At 48.9% G+C, this 22,992-nt stretch overlaps 12 protein-coding genes across 12 annotated transcripts; 6 read left to right on the top strand and 6 right to left on the bottom strand.

The window, feature by feature from the left end:
- Positions 1 to 238: 238 nt before the first annotated feature.
- Positions 239 to 646, top strand: FPSE_07443 (uncharacterized protein; the record flags this gene model as incomplete). Its single annotated transcript, XM_009260561.1, has 1 exon — positions 239 to 646. The coding sequence occupies one exon, from the start codon at positions 239 to 241 to the stop codon at positions 644 to 646; it is 408 nt and encodes a 135-aa protein (XP_009258836.1).
- Positions 647 to 1,270: 624 nt separating this feature from the next.
- On the bottom strand, positions 1,271 to 2,194 carry FPSE_07442 (uncharacterized protein; the record flags this gene model as incomplete). Its single annotated transcript, XM_009260560.1, has 1 exon — positions 1,271 to 2,194. One exon carries the CDS (start codon positions 2,192 to 2,194, stop codon positions 1,271 to 1,273), a length of 924 nt encoding a protein of 307 aa, XP_009258835.1.
- A 1,230-nt stretch (positions 2,195 to 3,424) lies between these two features.
- FPSE_07441 (uncharacterized protein) lies at positions 3,425 to 4,819 on the bottom strand (the record flags this gene model as incomplete). Its single annotated transcript, XM_009260559.1, has 1 exon — positions 3,425 to 4,819. The coding sequence occupies one exon, from the start codon at positions 4,817 to 4,819 to the stop codon at positions 3,425 to 3,427; it is 1,395 nt and encodes a 464-aa protein (XP_009258834.1).
- Positions 4,820 to 5,008: 189 nt separating this feature from the next.
- FPSE_07440 (uncharacterized protein) lies at positions 5,009 to 5,506 on the bottom strand (the record flags this gene model as incomplete). Its single annotated transcript, XM_009260558.1, has 1 exon — positions 5,009 to 5,506. The coding sequence occupies one exon, from the start codon at positions 5,504 to 5,506 to the stop codon at positions 5,009 to 5,011; it is 498 nt and encodes a 165-aa protein (XP_009258833.1).
- A 455-nt stretch (positions 5,507 to 5,961) lies between these two features.
- FPSE_07439 (uncharacterized protein) lies at positions 5,962 to 7,595 on the bottom strand (the record flags this gene model as incomplete). The annotated part of the gene is made up of 2 exons (XM_009260557.1): positions 5,962 to 6,079; positions 6,127 to 7,595. 2 exons carry the CDS (start codon positions 7,593 to 7,595, stop codon positions 5,962 to 5,964), a joined length of 1,587 nt encoding a protein of 528 aa, XP_009258832.1.
- A 746-nt stretch (positions 7,596 to 8,341) lies between these two features.
- FPSE_07438 (uncharacterized protein) lies at positions 8,342 to 9,831 on the bottom strand (the record flags this gene model as incomplete). Its single annotated transcript, XM_009260556.1, has 2 exons — positions 8,342 to 9,414; positions 9,465 to 9,831. 2 exons carry the CDS (start codon positions 9,829 to 9,831, stop codon positions 8,342 to 8,344), a joined length of 1,440 nt encoding a protein of 479 aa, XP_009258831.1.
- Positions 9,832 to 11,410: 1,579 nt separating this feature from the next.
- Positions 11,411 to 12,609, top strand: FPSE_07437 (uncharacterized protein; the record flags this gene model as incomplete). The annotated part of the gene is made up of 2 exons (XM_009260555.1): positions 11,411 to 11,472; positions 11,523 to 12,609. 2 exons carry the CDS (start codon positions 11,411 to 11,413, stop codon positions 12,607 to 12,609), a joined length of 1,149 nt encoding a protein of 382 aa, XP_009258830.1.
- Positions 12,610 to 13,582: 973 nt separating this feature from the next.
- Positions 13,583 to 14,915, top strand: FPSE_07436 (uncharacterized protein; the record flags this gene model as incomplete). The annotated part of the gene is made up of 2 exons (XM_009260554.1): positions 13,583 to 13,732; positions 13,782 to 14,915. The coding sequence occupies 2 exons, from the start codon at positions 13,583 to 13,585 to the stop codon at positions 14,913 to 14,915; spliced, it is 1,284 nt and encodes a 427-aa protein (XP_009258829.1).
- Positions 14,916 to 15,541: 626 nt separating this feature from the next.
- FPSE_07435 (uncharacterized protein) lies at positions 15,542 to 16,393 on the bottom strand (the record flags this gene model as incomplete). Its single annotated transcript, XM_009260553.1, has 2 exons — positions 15,542 to 15,815; positions 15,864 to 16,393. The coding sequence occupies 2 exons, from the start codon at positions 16,391 to 16,393 to the stop codon at positions 15,542 to 15,544; spliced, it is 804 nt and encodes a 267-aa protein (XP_009258828.1).
- Positions 16,394 to 17,175: 782 nt separating this feature from the next.
- FPSE_07434 (uncharacterized protein) lies at positions 17,176 to 18,105 on the top strand (the record flags this gene model as incomplete). The annotated part of the gene is made up of 2 exons (XM_009260552.1): positions 17,176 to 17,389; positions 17,576 to 18,105. 2 exons carry the CDS (start codon positions 17,176 to 17,178, stop codon positions 18,103 to 18,105), a joined length of 744 nt encoding a protein of 247 aa, XP_009258827.1.
- Positions 18,106 to 19,046: 941 nt separating this feature from the next.
- Positions 19,047 to 19,646, top strand: FPSE_07433 (uncharacterized protein; the record flags this gene model as incomplete). Its single annotated transcript, XM_009260551.1, has 2 exons — positions 19,047 to 19,276; positions 19,328 to 19,646. The coding sequence occupies 2 exons, from the start codon at positions 19,047 to 19,049 to the stop codon at positions 19,644 to 19,646; spliced, it is 549 nt and encodes a 182-aa protein (XP_009258826.1).
- Positions 19,647 to 20,220: 574 nt separating this feature from the next.
- FPSE_07432 (uncharacterized protein) lies at positions 20,221 to 21,635 on the top strand (the record flags this gene model as incomplete). Its single annotated transcript, XM_009260550.1, has 2 exons — positions 20,221 to 20,362; positions 20,410 to 21,635. The coding sequence occupies 2 exons, from the start codon at positions 20,221 to 20,223 to the stop codon at positions 21,633 to 21,635; spliced, it is 1,368 nt and encodes a 455-aa protein (XP_009258825.1).
- Between the last annotated feature and the right edge of the window lie 1,357 nt (positions 21,636 to 22,992).

Below are 22,992 nucleotides of genomic sequence, written 5' to 3'. Positions count from 1 at the left end.
CATTTGGCAAACTGATGCTTGGGGTATAAAATAAAGTAGTCTAAGAAGTGTGGTCCAGGTAGCAGAGACAGACCTACTAATTTTGTCTCTTGCTGGCATTGTCGTACAGGCAGTGTTACTCGGCCAGTCCTGCGGAGTACAAAGTAACACCTAACGCTCCCCGCACCCGCACCGTCCCTTTCTACTCCACCTCCTTCTTTCCCATCGCTTATTACCGCCGCAGGCTCTTTCAGAAACCATGGCATCTATAATCGACGAGTCCCGACTAGGCTCACCCAACCATGTTCTCTCTTCCGACGTACCAGCAGAAGCTCGTGAGAAGACTTGCAACAAAAATCTTGTCGCCTCAGGTCCAGTATTCGTCTTCCAGGACTCACCAAGCCGACCGATAGAATTCTTTGTTCCCGGCAAGCCAGCGCATTGGCCGGCGCAGTTTCGAAAAGACAAACAACAGGAGACGGATGCGATTTTCTACAGCTCCAATCATTTCCACTTTGTCGACACCAAAACGCGACGGGAAACCTCGATCCTGCAAGCCTTTCTCGTCTCGCTCACATCGACCCATGCCCATCTGCTCTCCCACGTTTCCCTCAGCTTTCCCGCACTCGAGGCGGCACAGGAACGACCTGAGGTCCTAGCGCTTTAGCAGGATGGGGTGCGCAGCTTGGAGCTTCTCCGAGACTATTGCAGCAACCTCAAGACTTTGGAGTTTTACGTACACAATGGCAATGCCTTTGGTCTTGTCGAACAATCCCCCAGCAATTTACAATCCCTCCACGAGGTTTTGTCCCAGGTTGACACGCAGTTGAAGGCCTTGTCCTCTTTGGGAAAGATTATCATTCGCTATTATTATGGCAAACCGACTACCGGGTCAGTGGAGTTGATGCAGGGTCTCGGGTGGACAGTCCTGATGGGTGACAGGAAAGTACTGTGACAGACAAAACAAACTTGCGAGGATTCCCCCGCTACATCTCACTTTCTCAACGCGATGGAAGATCATCTACCTATATAAACTAGATCAAGTATTGAACAAGAATTGCTTCACTTTTGAATTGAGTCTAAAACGATCTATGGGGAGATAAACAAGCACAACATGTTTTAGACTAGAAGGGTTAAGGTTAACTTTAGCCCCATTATCCATTGGAGCGCTAGCCAGGGTCCAAGTAGCAGGTAAAGTCACAATCTGCACCGCATTAGACAAAATTCTAACCCAATCTATTGTAATGTCTAGATTACTCTCCTCGTAGACTACCCAATCTTGCTTCCATTTCTAATTGTTCTCCTTAGCCTTCATTAAACTGCGCAGCGCTGGCTCGATGTGCTTGTACATGGTGTAATGCGTATCCTCCTCAAACTCGTTCAGCTCACAGTTCGGTATATGCTCCGCCATGTACCTGATCATAGCGATAGGTGCATTCGTATCTTTGACTCCATGCCAGATCTGAACATTGTCGTAGTCAACATCCTCTAGTTTGAACCCCCAGTCTTGAGAGGTTAGGAGTTTGGTCTCGTGCACTGTTCCGCTAGCACCTTGACGGAATGGCTCGTCAAGAAGCATGTTGACAAGATCCTCGACTCTTTCAGCGTGTGACTTTGTGATTTCGATCCCAGGTTTTTCCTTTGCGTCTTGCGCATCGAGCCATGTTCCGATTCTTTTTATCGCGGGCCCTGACAACACAAGCCATCGAACAACATGATTCAGAGCATTCAGCGCTCCCGTAAGTAACGTCGGGCAATTAATCGCACAGAATCTCAGAATGCGACGAGAATAATCCACATGCTGAACACCGGCTTCCCAAGGTGGTGCACTAGCAAATAGTCCAACACTGGTGAGTGTACGCTTGGGAAGGGCAAAGGCACACGCCAAAGCAAAGGGACCACCTCCAGAGAGCCCAAAGACAGAGAATTCAGTTATATTTCTTGCTTTGGCAAGTTCTGCAACGTCCTCGGGCCAATCGATAATGCGATAGTCAGGGTTGGGTGATGATAGCCCAAAACCAGGCCTGTCGAGGGCAATGAGACGGATACCACATCGTTGAGCTATGTCATCAATTGGCTGTGCTTCAAGTCTTGACGATGGGAAGCCATGGAAGTAAAACATGGGTTTTCCAGTTGGACTTCCATATTCTGCAAAGCCTAGTTGTCGACCATCTGATAAGTGGAGGGTTTGCTGTGTACGTGAAAGTGTTGCCATTGAGCGCTGCGATAGAATGCGATTTCGCAAAACTGGATAAAATGATGTTCGAAACATTGAATGACAGAAAATCCAAAATGACATGAGACGACGTTTATGATCAACTCGTGTTGGTTTTATATCTGTTTAAGTACTTTACCCATGCTGATGGGTCCAATACGCAATACGGAATACGGAATACGAGACCAATCAGAAGCCCTTGACCACACCTTAGTTGTACTATTTCGCCAGTTTGGTGGGATATCATACGGCTCCTTCTTGCCTCGATAAACAGTTTTCTGTTTAAACCGGCTCTTTGGCGACTGGAATGTGCTATATTATTAGTAGTATACAAACACCGACAAGAAGCGCGACAACTGCATGCCATCACTGCCAAATCGGATGCGCTTGCGACCCTTCTTATATGATCTCCAGATCAAAGCGCGGTAGGTCCCTATCGCGCATTACTGATCAGACTCACCCTGACCTCTTGCAGATTCTTCATTCTTTCATCATCACGATAAAGAGTACCATCCACCGCGCGACGCGCGCCGGAAGGCTCAAGCATTGCCCCGTTCAGTAAAGGCAGTAGTCTCCTGGAAGTACTATCATGGTGAAGGGCGCACCACACCAGAGATAGGGAACTAAGAGCCATCCGGTGGCAAGCCGGATATGGTTTGTTAGCGTCCGGTTCCCGGCACCGTGGCCCTTACGTATCAGTCCCGTATAAGTCGTTCTCCAAGGGTCGCAAAGGTAGAATTCGAACAGGACCAAGAGATTGGTGTAGCCACCATCTGGCAATAATAGCGATGTGGGGAATGGGATTCATGGTGTAAGGAGTGGGCGGCAGGCGGGTTTGGGCAGTACTTCGCCATTCCAGGCTGCACCTAGAGCGATGTAGTTCGATGCGCATATTAACTCACCACCACTGATGTGAATGAAATTGCGATCACGAGTCCGGGAGACGCGTGCCAGACGACGCGCTCCGAGTCGGTCGGGGCAGCGGCGGCGAGGGTCGGGGCGGCTTCAGCTTCCTTCAAACCTGGGGAGATTTTTTCGGGGCCGTGATGAGATCGCCAACAGCGTGAATCACAGCAATATGAACTACAACAGTGAATCGCAACACCCGAAAGAGCGCAAATGACATTCCGTTCTCTAGCAGTGAATCATCTATAGTAAAGGCACATTGAGCCAACACTCAAATAATACCTGATCTACTTCTTCCGTCTAACAGACAACCCAGCCCAACACTCACTTAAAATAAGGCGACCAAAACACACTCTCCCTATCCCACATCTTCTTAACAGCCCTCAACCTCTCAAACATGTCCTCACTAAACATTTCATTCACATCCGTCTCAAACTTCCAATTATTCGCAAAACTTCTCGGTCCAGCACCCTCATCAATCTTCCTCAACCCAGCAACGATACCATCGAGCACACTTACAAACGCTTGACTCGTTTCTTCTTTTTCCGCAATTACAATCGCGAGCGCAACTAGAGGTCTATCTCGAGCGTCGATAAAGTTATCTCCAGCTTCAGCTACACTCTTGTCGATGTTGGAGGCGGATAGGATGAGTGGACTCTGCTGAGCGTCGGGGTACTCTTGTGTTGCTGTCGTCCACTTTTTGAACGTGCTCATTATAGCTTCGGGTTCTGTCTTGTACAGACGACATGATGCTATGGCTTTGTGGCCGCCGTGATAATTATAAGCTTCGTGCTTGGCGTTGATGCTGGCAAAGGGCACCAGATCTGTCCTGTTCACAACTGCTCTTCCAACAACCTCATCCTGAAAAAGCAGCGCTGCTTCTTTTTCGGCCTTCTCGGTCGGTCCAAAGAACGTATACCCCAAGACAATAATCGGAGCGCCGGCTGCTGGAGTTCCTGGGGGGCTGCGCGTAAATACCATCGTGACATAACCCTCAGGCAAAGGCTTGCGCAGGCCCAAAAATGTCTCGACAGCAACGCCAATCGCCGAAGCAGGAAACACAAGTGTCCTCGTCCAGATCTTGTCATCTTCCATGTTGAGCTTTGCGATAGGGAACGCTGAGACGGTCACTTCTGTGACAACACCCAATCCATGCCCTGCACCACAAAGGGCATTGAAGAGCGCCAACTCTTCACCCTTCGACTCAGAACTAACCTCCACGATATCGCCTTTCGCGGTGATGACTCGAAAAGAAACAGCGTTGTCAATCATCCATCCGTGAAGACCACTGAGTATCCCACTCCCACCACCAAGAACACAACCCACGAAACCCACGCCATCAGAACTGGGAACAGGAGTATAATAACCCGCGTCCGCCAATGCCTTCACCACCTCACCCACAACAACACCAGCACCGACTCTAACGCGCCCTTCATCTTTGTTCAAATCGATTGTCTTGAAGTTCTTCAAGTCCAAGTACAGCGTTAACGAGTCCACAGTGACAAACGTCCCATGTCCGCCTCCCGCGGGGAGTACAGTGAGTTTGTTATCCTTGGCAATACGAACAGCTGCTTGTATATCACTCTCTGTTTTGGGAGTGACTACCAGAGATGGTCTACTGATTTTTGTATCGGACCATCGCGATAGTTCCGGGGTGTTGTCGTTGGGAACGACGAAGTCGCATTTAAGCGCCTCAAGACCTGAGATTGAAGATGACATATTCACAGAGTACACAGAAAGATATTAATTAAGAACGAATTTTAGTGTCCAGAATAACAGAGTCCAGCTCTTTATATTTACAGTCAAAAGGAATGAAATCTAGCGCTTACCAATATGACGTGAGGTCATCATCCATCGCCGGCCTCGGCCTCGCAACCATCCGACCACTCCGTCTTCCAAATCTCCATCTTACACGTCGCTTCTAATCCATGAATCCGCCGGACCCTTACACTGAACACACCAAAGACTATTTACCTCGATCATTTCCACAAACCCACCCTTGTCGTCCTTGACCCTGTTCGGAATATCAATCTGCACAACACACTCCTCGCAATACACGGGAAACGTATTACCCGGATCAGCGGGAGCAGCGGTATCAGCGGTATCAGCGTAGCAAACAGTGCACCAGTCTGGTCCGAGGTGAAGAGTAGTCTGCTTGCACTTCTTGCAATGGTCGGGGAATGTGTCCCTCTCGCGATCCTTGGCATCGCACTCTTTCTTGAGACTTATCGCCTTGAGGCAGGGGGGACACATTGTTCGCACGCTTTGGAAGGACTTGCCGCAGCCTGTGCATTGCTTCGCAGGTGGTGGGAAGGCGGGGGCGAGGTGGCCTCGGAGGAAGACTTGACGGATGAAGCAGGATTCGTCCTTGTTAGCACTTGGCTTGGTGGTAGTTGATTGAGACATCTTACCGTTTTGAGTAGGATATATTGTGTTAGAATGTTGATGTGAATATCTGTGAATGTCTGTGAAATTGTTAACGTTGTTGAATTGTTCTGAGAGATGTTGTTGAAGTTGTGATTGAAGTCCCAGAGATGACAATTGTGCTATTCTTATACAAATTGTGCTCAGTATAAGTCCAATCTGTGTTCGTCACAATATGAAAGAGTCAAATGCGTGTTAGACAATCCTTTGTGCTCGTCAAAGGACTCGATCCCGTCGACTGAACAACACTTGTGAAAAAGCGATCTCAACACCATGTTCGTGGGCAAATGCATGAGGTATATTCTGTTCGTATGTTCAATCCTCGAAGACAGTTATGTATTCTGTATGTATTATCACCAACTCGTAAATCGTCTCTCGTGTTCTCATCGTCAAATTCCCATACGCTCACATTCACCTGCATTTCTTGGATGATAACTCTATAGTGTCGGTCCCTCCCATTGCTCGCGACGCATTCGCACAAGCCAAGACTGCTTATGAGGAAACGAAACCTGCCTCTCGCGGGAAAAGCCTGTCTTTTCAAGCCCTTGCAAGAACCTATTCGCTGTTAGTAACGAACAACAACGCTGAAAGACAAGACTTACCTTGCATTGTCCACTCTTGGTTCAAGACACACACTCATTGTTCGGTAGTCCGATGTAAAGCACCAATGAACCAACCCTGTTAACCAGATTGGAACACGTCCTCTTGCCCATTCTTCTCCGATGAACACATGAAGACCTCGATCCCACTCAGCCGCCTCGCCACCAATGTGTTGTCCTAGGATGTCCTCTTTCACCCAGTAAACCTCAAAGTATCCAAACGGCACTCCATCCCACAATCCGATAACAGGGAAAGAGTTTGGCTGGTTGAGGATATTGGTGAGGAACTTGTCATCATACTCGCCCCAGAATGCGCTCACGCGAGGTTTCTTCATCCACATTTGTATCAGAGACGCATCGCTCATCGTAGACAAATGAGACTGCTCTGGTGGTTGGGGTCCAACAGGGCCTAGGTAAAGCACAGGGTTAGGCGAGATGGAAGCGACTCGGAACGAGAGATACTGGTTAACACTGGGGACAAATCTGGTGTAGAATACTTCGCCCATTCTCGGCGGCTTCGGTCGCATTGGATGGCGGATATTATTCGTAAACATGTATTGAAGAGGAGGAGGCGGGTAGTAAGTTGGGAGATGTGAGCTGGAATAGAAAGGACCGATGGGAAAACTTGGCGGTGACGACATTGAGGTCGGCGTAGGGCCACCAGGAAGGTCATGATCTATTCGATTAATTGATGAATGGGGCGAATGGCGCTGAAACGTCTTGTGAAAGGGTGACGCTGGTTCCAATGGTAGAGGTGAGGTCGGGCGACTACCAATTGGTGATCCAGGAACTGAATCATACGTCGAACCCGATTTATTCGGCTGAAGAGAAAACAAGAACAGCCGTCCAGGTAGTTGCCAAAACATGCGCTTCGACACAAACATATTAGACCAATCCTCTCCGTTGTCGTCCAGGCTTGTCCCAACAGCGCTTTGTCCAGAGGTGATGAGCCCCATGCGCTCAAGCTTGGGAATCAGATTGCGCCCTCGCAACACGCCATCCCGCTTGATGTTGATCTTCCATTCGCCCCGCGGCTTGGCTAACTGAGGCGTCTTCTCTGCTGCTTGCGCGGATATCTGAGGCGCTGGTTCGGGTTGGTGGAAGTACCAGTAGAGCGTAATCCATAGCATCATGGCAATCTGCCGTGTGGGGCTCGCGGCGGGCTTAAACTCGGAGGTGGAAGGGTTCGCGATGGATGAGATGAAGAGGTTGTCGCCTTGCAGTGTCGGTTGCTTGAAGGATTGGAACTGCCGCTTCGGGCTATCGAGAGCGACGCCGTTTTCCCTCTCCTCCCCATCCTGCTTCTCGGTATTGCTATCACATTCGGATTCTGTATTCAGGACGACGGTCCATCCCACAGGGAAAGCATTGTGATGCGTGTTGAGCTCGTGGCTCTTGAAGCCGAGGCCAGCAAAGACGGGTGTAACAGTAAAGGTCTGACCGTCGGGCAAGCGAATAATTTGGGGTGCCATATCCGTCGTATTACAGTAGACTGGAACCTATCCGTTAATCGCTTCGGTTCGGGCTGCGCGGGGGATCGGCTCTGGGTTATAAGTAGCTAGTGCGAGCCGGGATGGGGAGCTTCAAGAGAGGGGATACCGAGTGATTAAGTTAGTCTCTGGAATGCGCCGAGAGTCGTTCCAGAAGACTTCCTGTTCCGGAAACATGCTGACCTTTGGAGGGTCGATTGTGACAAACGCCGAAGCAATGGTTGGATGCCGTGGTGGAGAGACGTTGTGTCAAGGTCAGGTTGGGTTGTGAGATGCGGAGCTAAGTAGACATGACACTGTGCTCCTCCCAAAATAATACGTCAAACACAGTACGCATTAGCATCAACGTCTAGGTCACTTTTTCGATACGTCATGATAAGTCCATCGATCCATCATATCATGTCACGTCAAAGTCTGGACTTTTTGTCGCTCTTATCATGGCATTTCTCTACACCCATTTTATCTGCTTAGAGCTGTCATTTGTCTTAGTTCACAAAACACCGCGCATCTCTCTCTAACAATTAAATGCATCATTTGTTACTATCGCTATGCGTCTTAAATCGAAACACAATTGACAAAAAAGATATCTCCTGACATGTCATCACCAACCCACCATCAAGCGCTGTCGCATCTTCTAACCTCCAATAAAAACCCCAATGCTAAGCCATATTCGCCATGATCTGATGTTCGAGTTTAGTGTGCAACCTTCATCTTACTCTCTTCTTCATTTACTGCTTCTTCTTGAGCTTGTCAGATGATCCGGGACCGTCATCTTCGTCCTTGCCCTCGGTCACCTTGGTACCGTCGCGGCCTTGCTTCTCTTCCTCGAGGACCTTCTTGACTTCCTCACCTCCCAGATCCTTCTTCTCATCCCAGTCAACATCATACTCGCTCGCGATGATCTTGATCTCCTTTCGCAGATTGTTGGCCTCGTGGATAATCTGATCCCATCTGTTCTGGTCAAAGCCACGCTCCTGGTACAGTGCCCCCTGTCGCTTGGATACTGTCACCTTCATGGCGGCCTTGTAGCTGAGATCGCGGCTGATGTACAGGAACCAGAGGTAAGCACCCATAACAGTTGACAGGCCAGCCAGGTAGGTGACGGGCTCTACCAAGTCCCATCCTGCCTGAGTGTGGAATGTGACGTAGTAAACGACTCCCCACCATCCGGCTAGGGCCGCAAACCCTCCTTGCGCTAGACGGTGCGCTCCTTGGTGAGCCAACGTGTCGCATTCGTTCTTGACCTTTGACATGGATTCAATATCGCGTGACATGCGTCGTAGAGTCATGCGCATGTAGTATGTACGGTCTCGGAAACTTGGTACGGCAACTCGCAGTTCCCTATCAAAGCCCTCGACATTGATCGCAAATTCACGACCACGAGCGGCATCTCTAATAAAGTCTCCGATCTCGGTGCTGCCACTCCATCGTACCCAGTTGGCCTCTTTATTGGTAGGACCTTCGTGACCAAGCCCAGAATAGGATGCGACATTGGCATTGTCTTTCTTCTTTTTGTTATCCTTCTTTCCGCCTTGTTCTTCTTGGTCTGCTTCGGCTCGGAAAACAATGTCGGGAAGCTTTTCGCGGCCGTTGTGTTGAACGGGAGGGATTTCGGCTTGGATCAATCGCTCGAGATACGAAAGTGGCTGATGAGGGTGAATAAGGAGAGCCAGAGGTTCTACTGTTTCGCCTGCGTCGTCAACGTCGCCCTCCACTGGTCTATTGACATGTTCTTGTTCGGGATGGAAGGGCATTGGTAGAATGAGCTTCAGTAGGCGGGTTGGGGTAGTTAGAAGACGACCTGTGCGGGCATTAGTCGAGTTCCTTCATGATCGTATGAGACTGATTTACCCTTTTTCATGTCCTTGTTTTCGGGGACATCCTTGGGCGCATCTGGGTCTGCTCCAGAGTCTGCTCTATGCCAGGGCCGGTCATTCTCTAGTGTTTGAGCATTGGAACCTGAAGCGACATTCTTCGCCTGTCTTTTACGGGCCCTTTCACTCTGTTCTTCCCGCCTAGCTGCATCCTCTTTTTCGCTTTCCGCAGCAGCTTCTTGTCTGAAGCATCTCGATGTTGTAAAAGCGCGTTGAAATGGTGTTGAAGCAGCGTCGCAACGGTACACAGCTGGTATTTGGTGTTTCGCAAATGATTGCTGTAATCGCGATGCTCGTAAACCTGGCGACAATCCCAAGGTCGCGCGCCTCAAAGCGTGGTTCATTCTGGTTTATCGCGGTATCTTGCCGTGATGTCAAGGAGCAGGTAGAGTAAGAAGAGCGTCTGGTGAGGTGGCACAGAGGTAAAGGTGGAAGTAAGCTTTTGGGCCAAGGCGGGAAGGGAGATGCACAAGGGGAGAAAACGACACGAGTGACATACAATTGACTTAACGTGGAAATAAGGTAGGAGATGTATTAGCAAGCCAAGACCATTGCCTTGGTTGGGTATTCTTGGATCACCGTCACCACGTCGATTGGCGTCCCCAAGCTTGGAATTTGTGACGTCAACAACTAGACCTAGCTGTGTCTGTCCCTGGAACATTCATGCTCGTGTCATCTGATTGGTCTGACTGGGGCATTTAGCGTCACATCAGCATCACAGCCACTTGAAGCAGGCCTGTTTCGTCTGGGGTTTCAATGCGCGATCTGATTATCCTGGAGCTTTATTTCCGTTTTCAACAAAGCCTCACATGCACGACACGTGCACTTCACTTGTCCTACGTAGAACGGTTCTATTATCGAACTTGGCGAGCAATGAGGCGTCGAGCCAAGGTTTGGACAGATGTGAAGCAGGTGTTTACGTTCAGTTCTTATTAGTGATTAGTGTGATAATGACACGATACCTCAGTATTGAATTTGATATGGTTGTTGCGTTGATTGGTTATCTTCAACACATTATTCCAACAACAACCTAAACTCAGGGCGCTGTTTCAGTATCAGAGTACTATCTAGTGATAAAACTCATGTGCTGTCATGCATTAGGTATACGACTATCACCACCAGTCTATTCAATCGCAAGAAATGAGTTTACCCTATACCTGTGTAGCTTTCTTGAGAGCTCCACCTCAGCATGTAGCATTTGAGTATCCGTATTCGGACTACAAATTCCTCTGCCAGATCTGACATGCATTCGAGTAAGCTTTTGCGATAACAAGAAGTGCCAATGGCTTCTGGATACACCCGCAATACCCACAGTGTTCCTCATACACGGTCTATATAGGTATAATCAGAAATGCTTGCTGGTATCTTGAGATGAAGAGAAGATCAACTTTGATCTTGCTAGTGAGCCGCTACTGCTGAGTAATCTCGCCTACCAAATTAGCTTCCAACCTCAACAGTTGATACCAGGACATCCCAGCCTCCAAACCTCAAACATTTGCAAAGATGTATCCGTATATCGTATCCGTTTAGGTGGTGCATCACACTGAACCTAAAGAGCTGCATAATCTGACATATGTAAGGCCGCTAAAGCACATCCATCACCTAAAACCCCCATCTTTGAGCTGCACCCCCAAGATGACAGGTCCGCTTGGTGTTGAGGGGCTCCATTCAGGGGTCCTCAATTGGACCCCGCACTAGACCTGTTGAGGCTATAATCTCTGGTTAGGCCCTCCGCGGCCCATCTCCAACTCCTCCCGCTACAACAAGTCGGTGAAGTCTAGCTAAATTTGTTGCTTTGCTTTACTTCTTTTTGGGTTCAGAATCTTGAGTCCTCTTTTGTTTCAATCCAGTGTTTGATTTGTTATAATCTCCATCCTCCAATATCTCTGAACCTTTTCTTCTCATCAACAACCCCGCTTCAAAATGTCTGATACCAAGGTCTACCGCGCCAGCACCACTGCGCCCGTCAACATCGCCGTTGTCAAGTAAACAACTCCTTATTCGCATCTCTAAATCTTCAACTAACAGTCTCCAGGTACTGGGGCAAGCGCGACGCAAAGCTCAACCTCCCTACCAACAGCTCTCTCTCCGTCACCCTCTCGCAAGACGACCTTCGAACCCTCACAACTGCCTCATGCTCGAGCACGTTTACCGATGGCGACAGCCTCACTCTCAACGGAGAGTCCTCCGACATCTCTGGCGCCCGAACCCAGGCTTGCTTCCGTGAGCTTCGATCTCGCCGTGCCGCTCTCGAGCAGGCCGACTCTTCCCTCCCCAAGCTTTCTTCCTACCCCCTGAAGATCGTTTCCGAGAACAACTTCCCTACTGCTGCCGGCCTTGCTTCTTCTGCTGCTGGTTTCGCCGCTCTGGTTCAGGCCATCGCCTTTCTCTACGAGCTCCCTGACTCGCCCTCCGACCTTTCTCTCATCGCCCGACAAGGTTCTGGATCTGCTTGCCGAAGTCTCTTTGGCGGTTACGTCGCTTGGAGAATGGGTGAGAAGGAGGATGGTAGCGATTCCAAGGCTGACCTTGTCGCTCCCGCTTCACACTGGCCCGAGATGCGAGCTCTGATCCTCGTTGCCAGCGCCGCCAAGAAGGGTGTTTCCTCTACCTCTGGCATGCAGCAGACCGTTGCTACCTCTGGCCTTTTCAAGGAGAGAATAACAAACGTTGTCCCCGCCAACATGGCTCTCATGGAGGAGGCCATCAAGGACAAGGACTTCCCCAAGTTTGCCGAGGTCACCATGCGCGAGTCCAACTCTTTCCACGCTACCTGTGCCGACACCTACCCTCCCATCTTCTACATGAACGACATCTCCCGCGCTGCCATCCGTGCTGTTGAGTGCATCAACGAGAAGGTTGGCAGGACTGTCGCTGCTTACACTTTCGATGCCGGTCCTAACTGTGTCATCTACTACGAGGAGAAGGACGCTGATATCATCGTTGGCGCTTTCTACCAGGCTCTCCAGGGTGTCGGTGGTTTCAAAGAGGGTGCTGCCAGCGCCAGGTCCAGCATTGAGTTCGATGCTACTGTTGCTTCCACTCTCAAGGAGGGTGTGAGCCGAGTTATCTCTACCGGAGTTGGAGAGGGTCCTGTCAAGACCGACGAGTTCCTCGCTTAAGAGATGGACAGTAAATGATGAGAGGGATGTGGATAATAGTAAATAGTATGTTGGAGACATATAATGAGCTTATACTGCTCGATAGTAAAAATAAAAAAATGTAGCTTCAACCTTTGTATGACGTTCTGTTTATTGTGCTAGACAAGATCTTTGTTTGCAATTTAGCTGAGCGTGTCGGGAAACTTGACATGCAGCTCAAGGATAAAAGATTCCTAATGAACCTAAAGACCATAAAGTGTCAGGGCAACATCATCACTTACTCTGCGAGCCATGAAAAGTCTCCAAGTGGCATAAGTTCATGAACTGATTCCGTCACTTGTGCTCTTACAATCAAGGCCTTTCATGTTGATCACCGTGTGGGGCCGTCCAAAACAACCGTCCGGCCCCAGATGCCCACCCCGGACCCGATCAACCACCAGAGGGTGTCAGAGAAGTTGTTTAGGAAACATGAGAGACAAATTAAAGTTAGTTTGTGGTATCCAGACTACAATCTAATATTTGTTTATTCTCTGCTTTTATGCTCTGGAATTTGGGTCAGCTTTCCTGTTACCTACAAACTGATCCCAGTTGCCCATCCTCCAGATCCGATTTATGGATAACAAAAGTCTCCACATGGAAAGAGCGACGATTGATATAGACAAACCTTCAGGTATATCTAAGTTTATTTGTGTTGTACGAAGGCAGGTGGGCAGCAGAAAAGTTGGGCTCCTAAGCCTTAGGGTATAGAAGTAGTTTGGGAAGCATAATATAAGTGGCATAAGCTGCCCTAATAATTTTGTGTCTTATGCTCATAGCGGTCAATTTTTCTAATACCTCGAGGCAAGGCAGGTGAATCCCAGACATCTGGCTCGACGTCGGTTGCAACTTCCAACGTTTTTCTGCGGGGCACCTGCCTGTGAAACCTGGCCGGGCTGCCTTTACCTTCTCTCTGCAGGCTTCATTTCAACCATTCTTCTTCAACATCAACACCACCATGAACAAGCTCTCAGAGAACGTCAGCCGCGGCCGCGGCCAACCTGCTGAGCTCTCAGAGAACATCGGCCACGGCGAACCGACTGAAATTATAGAGTATGACAAGTCCGGGAACTTTGTTCGCAGCTGGACCCATGGCCCAGATAACATCGTTCGTTCATTTAAGTATCTTCTGTCATGTATGCCGCTAACCTTCGCAGGTGGTCTTGCAGTCTAAGGCTCGCACTTCTTGGCTTCCTTCCATGCACGAGGCCTTCATGCCCGTGGGGTATCCTCATTCTGTATCAAGCGATTATCTCAACTATCAATTTTTCGATTCCATGCAAGCATTTTTCTCGACAATAACATCTCTTCTTGCCAACAGAGCGTTGCTGCAAGGTCTCGGCGTTGGAGACGCCAACTCGTCCGCGACTTTTGCTATGCTACTCACTGTCCTCAAGGACGCTATTTCTCGTGTCGCGACCATTGCTTTTGCTCAACAATTTGGCCTTCGTATTGAGCCTGACGCCAAGCGCTTCCGATTCCTCGCTGATCTCTTCAACGACACTGCTTTTTTCATGGAGCTATACAGCCCTTACCTCGGTCCCTACGGAAAGATTCTTGCACTCACCACCGGAGAGGCCCTTCGAGCCTTGTGTGGCGTGGCAGCAGGTGCGAGCAAAGCAGCTCTAAGTGTGCACTTTGCCAAGCATGATAATCTTGCGGAACTCAATGCCAAAGAGGCCAGCCAGGAAACGGCCATCGGCTTAATCGGTCTCGCGGTTGGAACGATCGTGGTCAAGTATGTGGAGGATCACAATACCGTCGTCTTTCTTATGATTGTCCTCGTGCTCGCCCACTTGTGGATGAATTATCTTGGCGTTCGCTGTGTGTGCATGGACAATCTCAACCGACAGCGCGCGACCATCCTTTTCGACGAATACCTCAAGACCGGCCAGATCATGACACCTGAGGAGGTCGCTAAGCGCGAAAGTATCCTACTATGGTGGTCCTCCACCCGCATCGAAATGGCCGGCAGTTACTACAAGGCAACGAAGGATATGGTTAATGTAATCGCAACCGACGGCAGTACCCTTTTTGTAGGGCCACATGGCATCAAGATCATGCTTTGGGAAGACTCCACTGCAGTTCAGGCCATTGATGCCTGGTTTACGGCTATGAAGATCTCCTACGCTAAGGATTCAGATTCAGACTATCATGAGAAGAAAGGAGCTTTGGAAGAGTCGCTTCTGGAGGGAATGCGTGCCAAGGGATGGAGACTGGATACGCACGCTTTAGAGACAAGCGCGCCCACTCGTCTGGGCCTGGGCATGGGGACTAAGAAGGACGAGTAGCGTTGCTTTTATGCCTACTTTCTATGGATGTTTATAAATGAATAACTATAAATGTTTTACTCATTCGACCTTTTCAGAGATACGAGCTTGACAGTAAAAGTCAATAATATAACAGTAGGTAAAAACCGTAGGCAAGTCAATTAGCCATAGGGCTCAACAAGAGCGAAACCTTGAGTCAATATTTAAGCTGTGACAGCATCTCGAGATATCCTTCCCCTCTCAACAAAAGACAACACAAACAGAAAACTCATCAAAAGAGCGATCGAAGCATCGTCAACACGCAAGTCACCTCCCCTCTACCGCATGCTTACTTTCTATAATACTTAAGCGAACGGCAATATTAGATCACTCTCAGTGTATGTATGCCATAAGAGTGGACTAATAATTTCGTATGTACTGTTTTAGCAACATGGAACTCTTAACATTTCCTCTCTACGAGTGACATGCCCTAAATGTAGGTATCTTGAAGTTCTCTTTCATCTCCTACAATGAGAAGTCGTGTCTTGACGATCCAAGTAACACTCTATGAATGCCGTGCTATATTGTACATTTTCCAAACGCCAACCAACCCCGTAGAGCTACATATATCATACACATCATTTATACGACACTTGATCAAACAGCCATCATGCCAGGAAAGCCCATCGCTTGGCTCGCATCTTGACACCCTCCCACGTATTCAACTTTGGCCGCACATCGAGATAAAAACTAGGTCCACCCCTGCCGTCAGGCCTTCCAGCGTAAAAGTCAATGACATAGTCAACCCTTGTTCCACAGCGGTCGATAACCCAGTCGTGACGATCAAACGGCGCAGTGTAGCCTATCATGGTCTTAATGCGAGCTGTAGGAGTCATGCGATCCATCTTGTTGGCGAAAGATTCGAGCTTAGGGCCACCACATCTGCTGTTGTTAGTTACAGATTATGCGAGATAAGTCTACGAAACTTACGTTGTTCCCTCGAGGTATGGCGCTTCCCATTCCTTTATCTCCTTCCAAGCTCTTTCGTTGACAGCATTGTGGATTGGCACAACGGTCTTCATATCCGCTACCCTCGCATCATAACCCTTTCGCTTCATCGCCTCGAAGAACATTTTCTCCGAAGGATACACCCAGTTTCCTGAGGGGTCCATGCCAGTTTCCATCTCGTGGTTCTTTGGTCTCGCAGGTTCCTTTTCGTGGTCGACGGGACACGCCGCAGCATCGCCTGTAGTTCGAGGGATCGTAGAAACAACTCGGTCCGTATCAAGACCACCGTTTGATGTAGGTTTATGCGCAGGTGTAGACGAAGATGCTGGCGAAGACCATAGATAGGAAGTAAAAGTCTGTGTCCACGATTTCGGCTGCTGCTGCGCTGTGTGATCGACGGGGCATTTTTCTGGTTGCGCTTTCGCCTTTGCGGCTTCGGCTTCACGGGCTTGGGAGAGCCATGCGTCGCGGGTCTTGTGGTCAACGGGACAGGCGTCGTTTTTGTCTGCCATTGTGGGAGAATATGAGGGTGAGCGGGATAAAAAGTTGCTGGTAAAAAAGATTCAATGGCTGATCGAAAGAAAATGGCGTAATTGGTCGCGGGGATCCACGCTTGAGATCGTAAATGCGCCGGGATGGATTGGGTCTTGAAATATGGGTCCGGGTTTTTATCGGTGGTCGGAGTTTGACATTCCGACTTCACTTACAACTTTGATGTATTGATCACTCGTCGCTAACATATTCGCTTTACCTTATAAGCTGTGATATGCTCAAAGGGGTCTCGGAATGAGTTATATGTAGGATGTTGTGAGTTATTGGCCTGGATTAGTACCATGAGAGGGTATCTTAGGTAGTACTGCTCATTTACCTGTCGTACCTGTTGGTGTCACATAAACACAATCTTTTAGTAACTGATCAATATCATTCTAGAAATCCCAAAGAAGATCAGCCGCATGCTATCTTGGTTTACAAATAGAAATTACATTTCTCCTGAGCAATTGCTGAGCTTTTGGGACTGAATGCTTGCTTGGAGGAATAAAGAGAGGGTGCCCGCTCGGGAAGAAGCTCAAAATTGACCCTGACAGCCACCTATTACCGTCATTGCCTACTTCAGTATCTACGACCCCCGCCTGGATGATGAATTTCTAGGCAGAATCTTTCTTATAAACTATAAAGACTTTAGACTTTCCACTCCGCATTTTCTTAATTATCTTACACCTCTTTTCCCATCTCCCCTTCCCTTACCACCACATCTCTCCTTCCCCTATCATCACATCTCAACTCAGCCTTCATCATGCCTAAAACAAAGAAACAGAAACGGCCCGCAAGAATAACCAGTTTTCCCTTCTTTCCCAGACTACCTCTGGAGATCCAGGATGAGATTTGGAAATTCGCTCTCGAAAACGACGTCCCAGCTGCTCATATCGTCAATATTGACCTTGAATACCCTTCTAATAAAGATCCAGCTCATTTGCTTCTGCAACGCCTGGTTGCAACAGGATACAGTAGTAGATTTACGAAGCCTGTATCTCCTCCCCGCCAAGCTTTAGTACAGACTTGTTATCGTTCGCGACTGATGGTCAAGAAAATCATCGAGACGTGAGAATGTTATCACCACCGAGACGCCCAGTCAATGGATTACCCCTGTCTTAACGAGTATGATGAGTTCCATTCAACGACACCTTTGGAAATAGCACCACCCCAACCGAAGATGTATACCTCTCGTGACCTCTTCATCATTTCCAATCCATGGCTTGCAGGCAGATTGATCTTGTTCGACGGTTTTTCTTCTCACAGCACATCCGTCAAGTACGTTGCTCTCCCTTACTCGACCATCAAAATGCCCTGGTATCATTTCTCGAGGGGTCCCGAGAGACCTGTGATAGACGAGATCTTCCGCGTTTTTGACAACCTTGAAACTCTCTACATCCTCATTCATCCGGACAAACTCTACAAGAGGGATCAATTGGAAATCTCGAGTCTCGTGCGGCCGATGCAAATACATCTCAAAACATACAAAAGAACTAGGAAAGACACTTCCCCTCGGAGATTCCAGTACGGCGATCGGGTCTATCACGAAATCTCGGACGTGCTACTGACGAAACTGAACCAATTTCGAGCCTTGTCCATGGCAGTCACCGACATGGCGATGGCCGCAAAGGCTCAAAGAGAGAAGAATGGTGGAGATAAACCACCTCTGGTCATCCGGTTTATGACTTGGTAGCATCTGGAGCCAATCGCAAAACGATTGTACAATCTCGGATGACAGCTTTCATGGCAGCTTGCAGTATGATCAGATCAAAGTCTTGGGGTATAAAACCCAGCAGTCTAAGAAGCTTTGTCTAGGTAGCACAAGCTGCCCTGATAATATTGTCTTCTATGGTCCCAGCGGTCAATTTGTCTGATGCCCTGAGGCTCCTCAACAAAGCATCTGATCGGGAGTGTTTCGGGGACATGGGCTACTAGGTTTATGGGCGGAAAGTCAATGGGCAATGAAGTATGTAGTTCGAGTAGACAAAACCGATCTTATCTCTTGTGGAAACAACCTAAGTACTCTCTTCTCATCAATAGCAAAAGAGCCAACATCATTCCGTTTGTGTAATGTGCCCTGTGCAGGAATAACTTGTAACTCCACTTATACGGAGACAAAGAGGTTGATATCGATTGATGACATGCACCGACGACCAGTCCAGTCTTGAACAGCACTTCGGTACCTGACTTACTGCTACCCGATTATGTCAATCTACAGCCTAGTTTTGCGGAGATTGAGTCAGGTGTCTGCGTTCAACCAAGGCGTCGAAGTGTTTGTGCACAGGCTGCCAAGACGATGTGGTGCTCCCATGGCAGGTGAGATCTCGATTTACTGCCACTCACACTCGATGAGCTTTCTATCAAGGCCCACGATCTTCTCACCATGCAAAATGTGTTTTCCAGCGGGCCAGTGCTTGTTAGAGTTCCACATTTCAATCGTCGTGATGAAATCATCGAGAGTGTCGATGAAATCATAATAATGACATCACAATGACTTTCTGTCACTACAAATATTAGGGATTCCGAGTATTAAAGAATCTTTATTCATCACTTTCACTCTCACAATCTACATCAAAACAACACAATTTCCTTTCTTCAACAAGTCTTCAACACACAACACACACACTCTTCAAGATGACCAACTACGAGCAAATCGCCCTCCAGGCCGAGAAGGACCTCAACACCTACCAGGCCAAGACTGGTGCCGCCCGCCCCGTCGGTGGCGACGATGCCGGTGTCAATACTATGGCTGAGAACAAGTTCGAGGGTGCTCACGTCGAGTATGGTGATGAGTTGAGCACAAACGCTGGCTACAACAAGCGCATTCCTGCCTCCGAGGGTGGTGTCACCGATGACAAGGGCCGGTAAGCATAACTCGCTTCTATCTACATGCACAGTAACTTACTCTTTACCAGACAAGCCCGTGGTGAGCAATACGAGGGCGAGGGCGGTCCCCTTGACAAGCTCGAGAAGGCCAACAACGAGCACGGTGGTGACAACGACAACGATGTCGTCCCCGCTGGCTTCAAGCAGTCCTCCGGTCTCGGTGCCGCAGACGACATCGCCAACAAGGGCCAAAGTGCTATGCGCACCAACGTTGGCCGCAACCCTCCCGGCCCCGGTGGCAATCAGTTCAAGGGTGCCGACTACACCGAGGACAGCGTCCCTGACCCCAGCTCTGCTCAGGGCTATGTTGCTCCTGAGAGCGCCATCGAGACTGCTCGTGGCGACTAAGTGCAGGAATTTCGAACGGAACGGAACAAAATGGAGTAAATGGATTCATTAGCGGGTTATTTTACGATTCTCGGTAATTTAAAATCGACATGATTTATGACCATCAACAATCTTCTCTCAAGCATCGTGATCCCTATGTGTTGATCGTTAGAATGTGGATCAGATGGAGGTAGCCCGGAGAGTTTAGTCCCTGGCCCTCAGGGTACCAGAAACATTGGCCACTAGAAGCAGAAGAGACGAAATTAGTAGATTAGCTTATGTCACTTAGACTATAGTCATTAGGCTATTTAATTTTGTAACCTAAGACTTAGGAGGTCAACTTTTCTGCTACCCAGTAGCCTGGGCCTCCACTGTGGTTCCCGCTAGCAGCCCGCAGTGACAGTCACTTTTGGCGGGCATGATCAACGTCATGAGGCCTTATCTCGTGACCCAGCCGCTAAATGTGAAACTGCAACGACTTGCTATCAGCAATATTGCGACCGCCACATCGAACTCTCCTATTCTTTGACCAACCGCTGGCGCAATGTCTTTTGCCTTCTCAACAGAAAAGACAAAGTGCTGATAGTTTGTTGAAATGTCTGGTTTATCGCCATCCTCCTCTGGCCTACTTCCCATGCCTGGCGCGCCGTCGTCGTCATGGGGCGCGTACAAGGCGAGAGTTGCGGCTTTGCTGGGACATCATGACACCAAGGTTGTCGTAGCCTTTTGGCTTTTCGGTATGATCGCATGTTTCTTACGATACTTCTTGACTAATAACTTTCAGGTCTCATCAATAATGTCCTCTACGTGATTATCCTTTCCGCCGCTCAAGATCTCGTTGGTTCGCTACCGAAAGGCGTCGTCCTCCTCGCCGATGTCGTCCCCTCGTTCCTTACCAAGTTGATCGCACCATACTTTATCCATCGCATTCCGTATCGCACGCGAATCCTCATATTCATAGCACTGTCTGCAGCCGGTATGCTCATGGTTGCTCTGACACCGCGAACTCAGTCCGTCGCGATCAAGCTTGTCGGTGTAATTCTGGCGAGCATAAGCGCTGGTGGCGGTGAGCTGAGCTTCCTCGGCTTGACGCACTTCTACGGACCAATGAGCCTCGCAGGCTGGGGATCTGGAACCGGCGCCGCGGGCCTGGTTGGTGCCGGACTATACGTGATGTTTACCGATTGGTGGGGACTAAGTGTGCGTAGCAGTCTGCTCATATCTGCGTGCTTTCCTGCCATCATGTTTCTCAGTTTCTTTGTGATATTGCCTCTTGGACCTTTGCGGGAGGGTGCAAGGAAGGATTACGATGCGATTCCGGATCTGGAGGACGAAGATGTGAATCATATGAATCAAGGAACTGCTTCGTCGGCGCTGTTGGCTCCCGGTCCATCTGTTGCGTCGACTGCGTACTCTGCCCGTAACAACCAGGACTCGCTCACGGTGAGAGACAGAATGAGCAAGGTGAAGAAGCTGTTTGTGCCGTACATGATGCCGTTGCTTCTGGTGTACGTGGCCGAGTATACGATCAACCAAGGCGTTGCGCCCACGCTGTTGTTTCCTCTCGAGGAGTCACCCTTTGACGAATTCCGAGCGTTTTATCCATTCTACGGATTCCTCTACCAGCTGGGTGTCTTTATCTCACGATCGTCTACCCCGTGGATCCGCATTCACCATCTTTACCTTCCGTCGATGCTCCAGATTGCGAATCTTGTTCTTCTCACCCTACATGCTATGTACTTCTTCCTACCGTCAGTCTATGTCGTCTTCATCATTGTGTTCTGGGAAGGTCTGCTAGGAGGTGGTGTTTATGTCAACTGCTTTGCGGAGATTATGGAGAACGTCCCAGCCGAGGACAGAGAATTTAGTCTGGGCGCGACGACTGTGAGTGATAGCGGAGGAATCTCCATCGCTGGACTATTGAGCATCGTGATGGAGACCAAACTGTGCAATTACCAGGTAGCGCATGGACGGGACTGGTGTCAACGCATTTCAGCACAGGGTCAATAGAGCAGGCGTTTGAGTGATGATAGAGTGGTTCAGCTGTAGATATGGATCGGCTATGGGTTTATAGAAGCTCTGATATGCATTACGTGTTTTGAAACTCGCCTCTTTGACGTGTAATTGGCAACGCGTAACATTCGTAATAGGCGAGTATAACTCTATCCATGCAATATTTATCTGATCGCCTCAACGATAAGCGGGATGCCACCTTGTGCAAACCTCGACGATTCAGGGGCAAGGGATAGAACTTTGAACGACAGTTGTCAGCTTACAGGATTTGCTTAATTACAACTCTGTTCTTTGGAGTCTAGACGCAAAAGAGCTACAAACCGGACGGGTTCATGGGGAGCTGGACCAATTAATCGGAAACAACCCCTGGCTAGACAGGTTGAGAGTTCCGGGAAGACCACTTTTCCCCTGCAAGGCGATGAGCGGCTTAAATTGCATGTGACGAAAGAGACAGAATAATAAAATTCTGGATCTTTTGTTAAGCGGGAGATGGATTTCTGACCGTTGGTGATCGACACTGCTGAAGAAGATGTTACACATAATAGCAATAGATGACAACTGCGTCAAGGAAAGTCGACCAGTCATTCGTCATAGTAGCGAATAGATTAACATCAATGAGATCATTCTGCAAAACACGTTGTGTCTTGTTGAGATGGTGCTCGGTAGAGGCGACGCCTCGTGGCTGACGGAAGGACCGGTGATGAAAACAACACCGCCTTTGCGGCGCAGCAGTTCTAAATGAGCAAGGTTACAGTATGAAAAACAGGCTGAAGTTTCTATGGGATGATTGTCTATTTATACGAGTCCCTTCTGTGCAGCTGAGGGAAAGAAACTCAACGATACGAAGATGGCCGCCAAGCTAAGAGGGCGGATAGCGGCCTAGTGCTGACGGGCTTGGCAGGTTTCATCGAGTGTGAATCGCAATGGGAGAGTGTTGATCCAAATGGTTTATTTTGCCAGGAGTGTATGCGTAAATTCGCGATATGGGGATCAAAGACATGGATTGAAACATTATATCCGCGGGAATGGGCGCCATCGCTCGCTCATTCTCCACGATTGAGCTTAACGCTTAACGAACGGGGGCAGAGCCGAAGATGTCTCTTGGTGGAGTCTCTGGAGATGCGAGATGAGAGTTTACCGTGTCGTTAGTTGACAGGTCGGTTGGCTGGGTTCAGGTTCGTCAGGATAGCCGTGCGTGCAGCTATTGAGATCTTGACACCTGTTGGCTGAGACTCTCATCGTTCAGCTCTCATCCAAGGTACTTGATCATGTCTTGCCTTGTGTTTTTTGATGGGGATGTTGGTCTCAGCCCTTCAGTAGGGAGACTGAGACAGAATACCAGCGTTGGACTTTT

Source organism: Fusarium pseudograminearum, chromosome 1, assembly GCF_000303195.2.
Source record: "Fusarium pseudograminearum CS3096 chromosome 1, whole genome shotgun sequence".
Lineage (NCBI taxonomy): Eukaryota > Fungi > Ascomycota > Sordariomycetes > Hypocreales > Nectriaceae > Fusarium > Fusarium pseudograminearum.
Note: the sequence above shows the minus strand (reverse complement) of the source record. Positions and strands in the feature narration are given on the sequence as shown.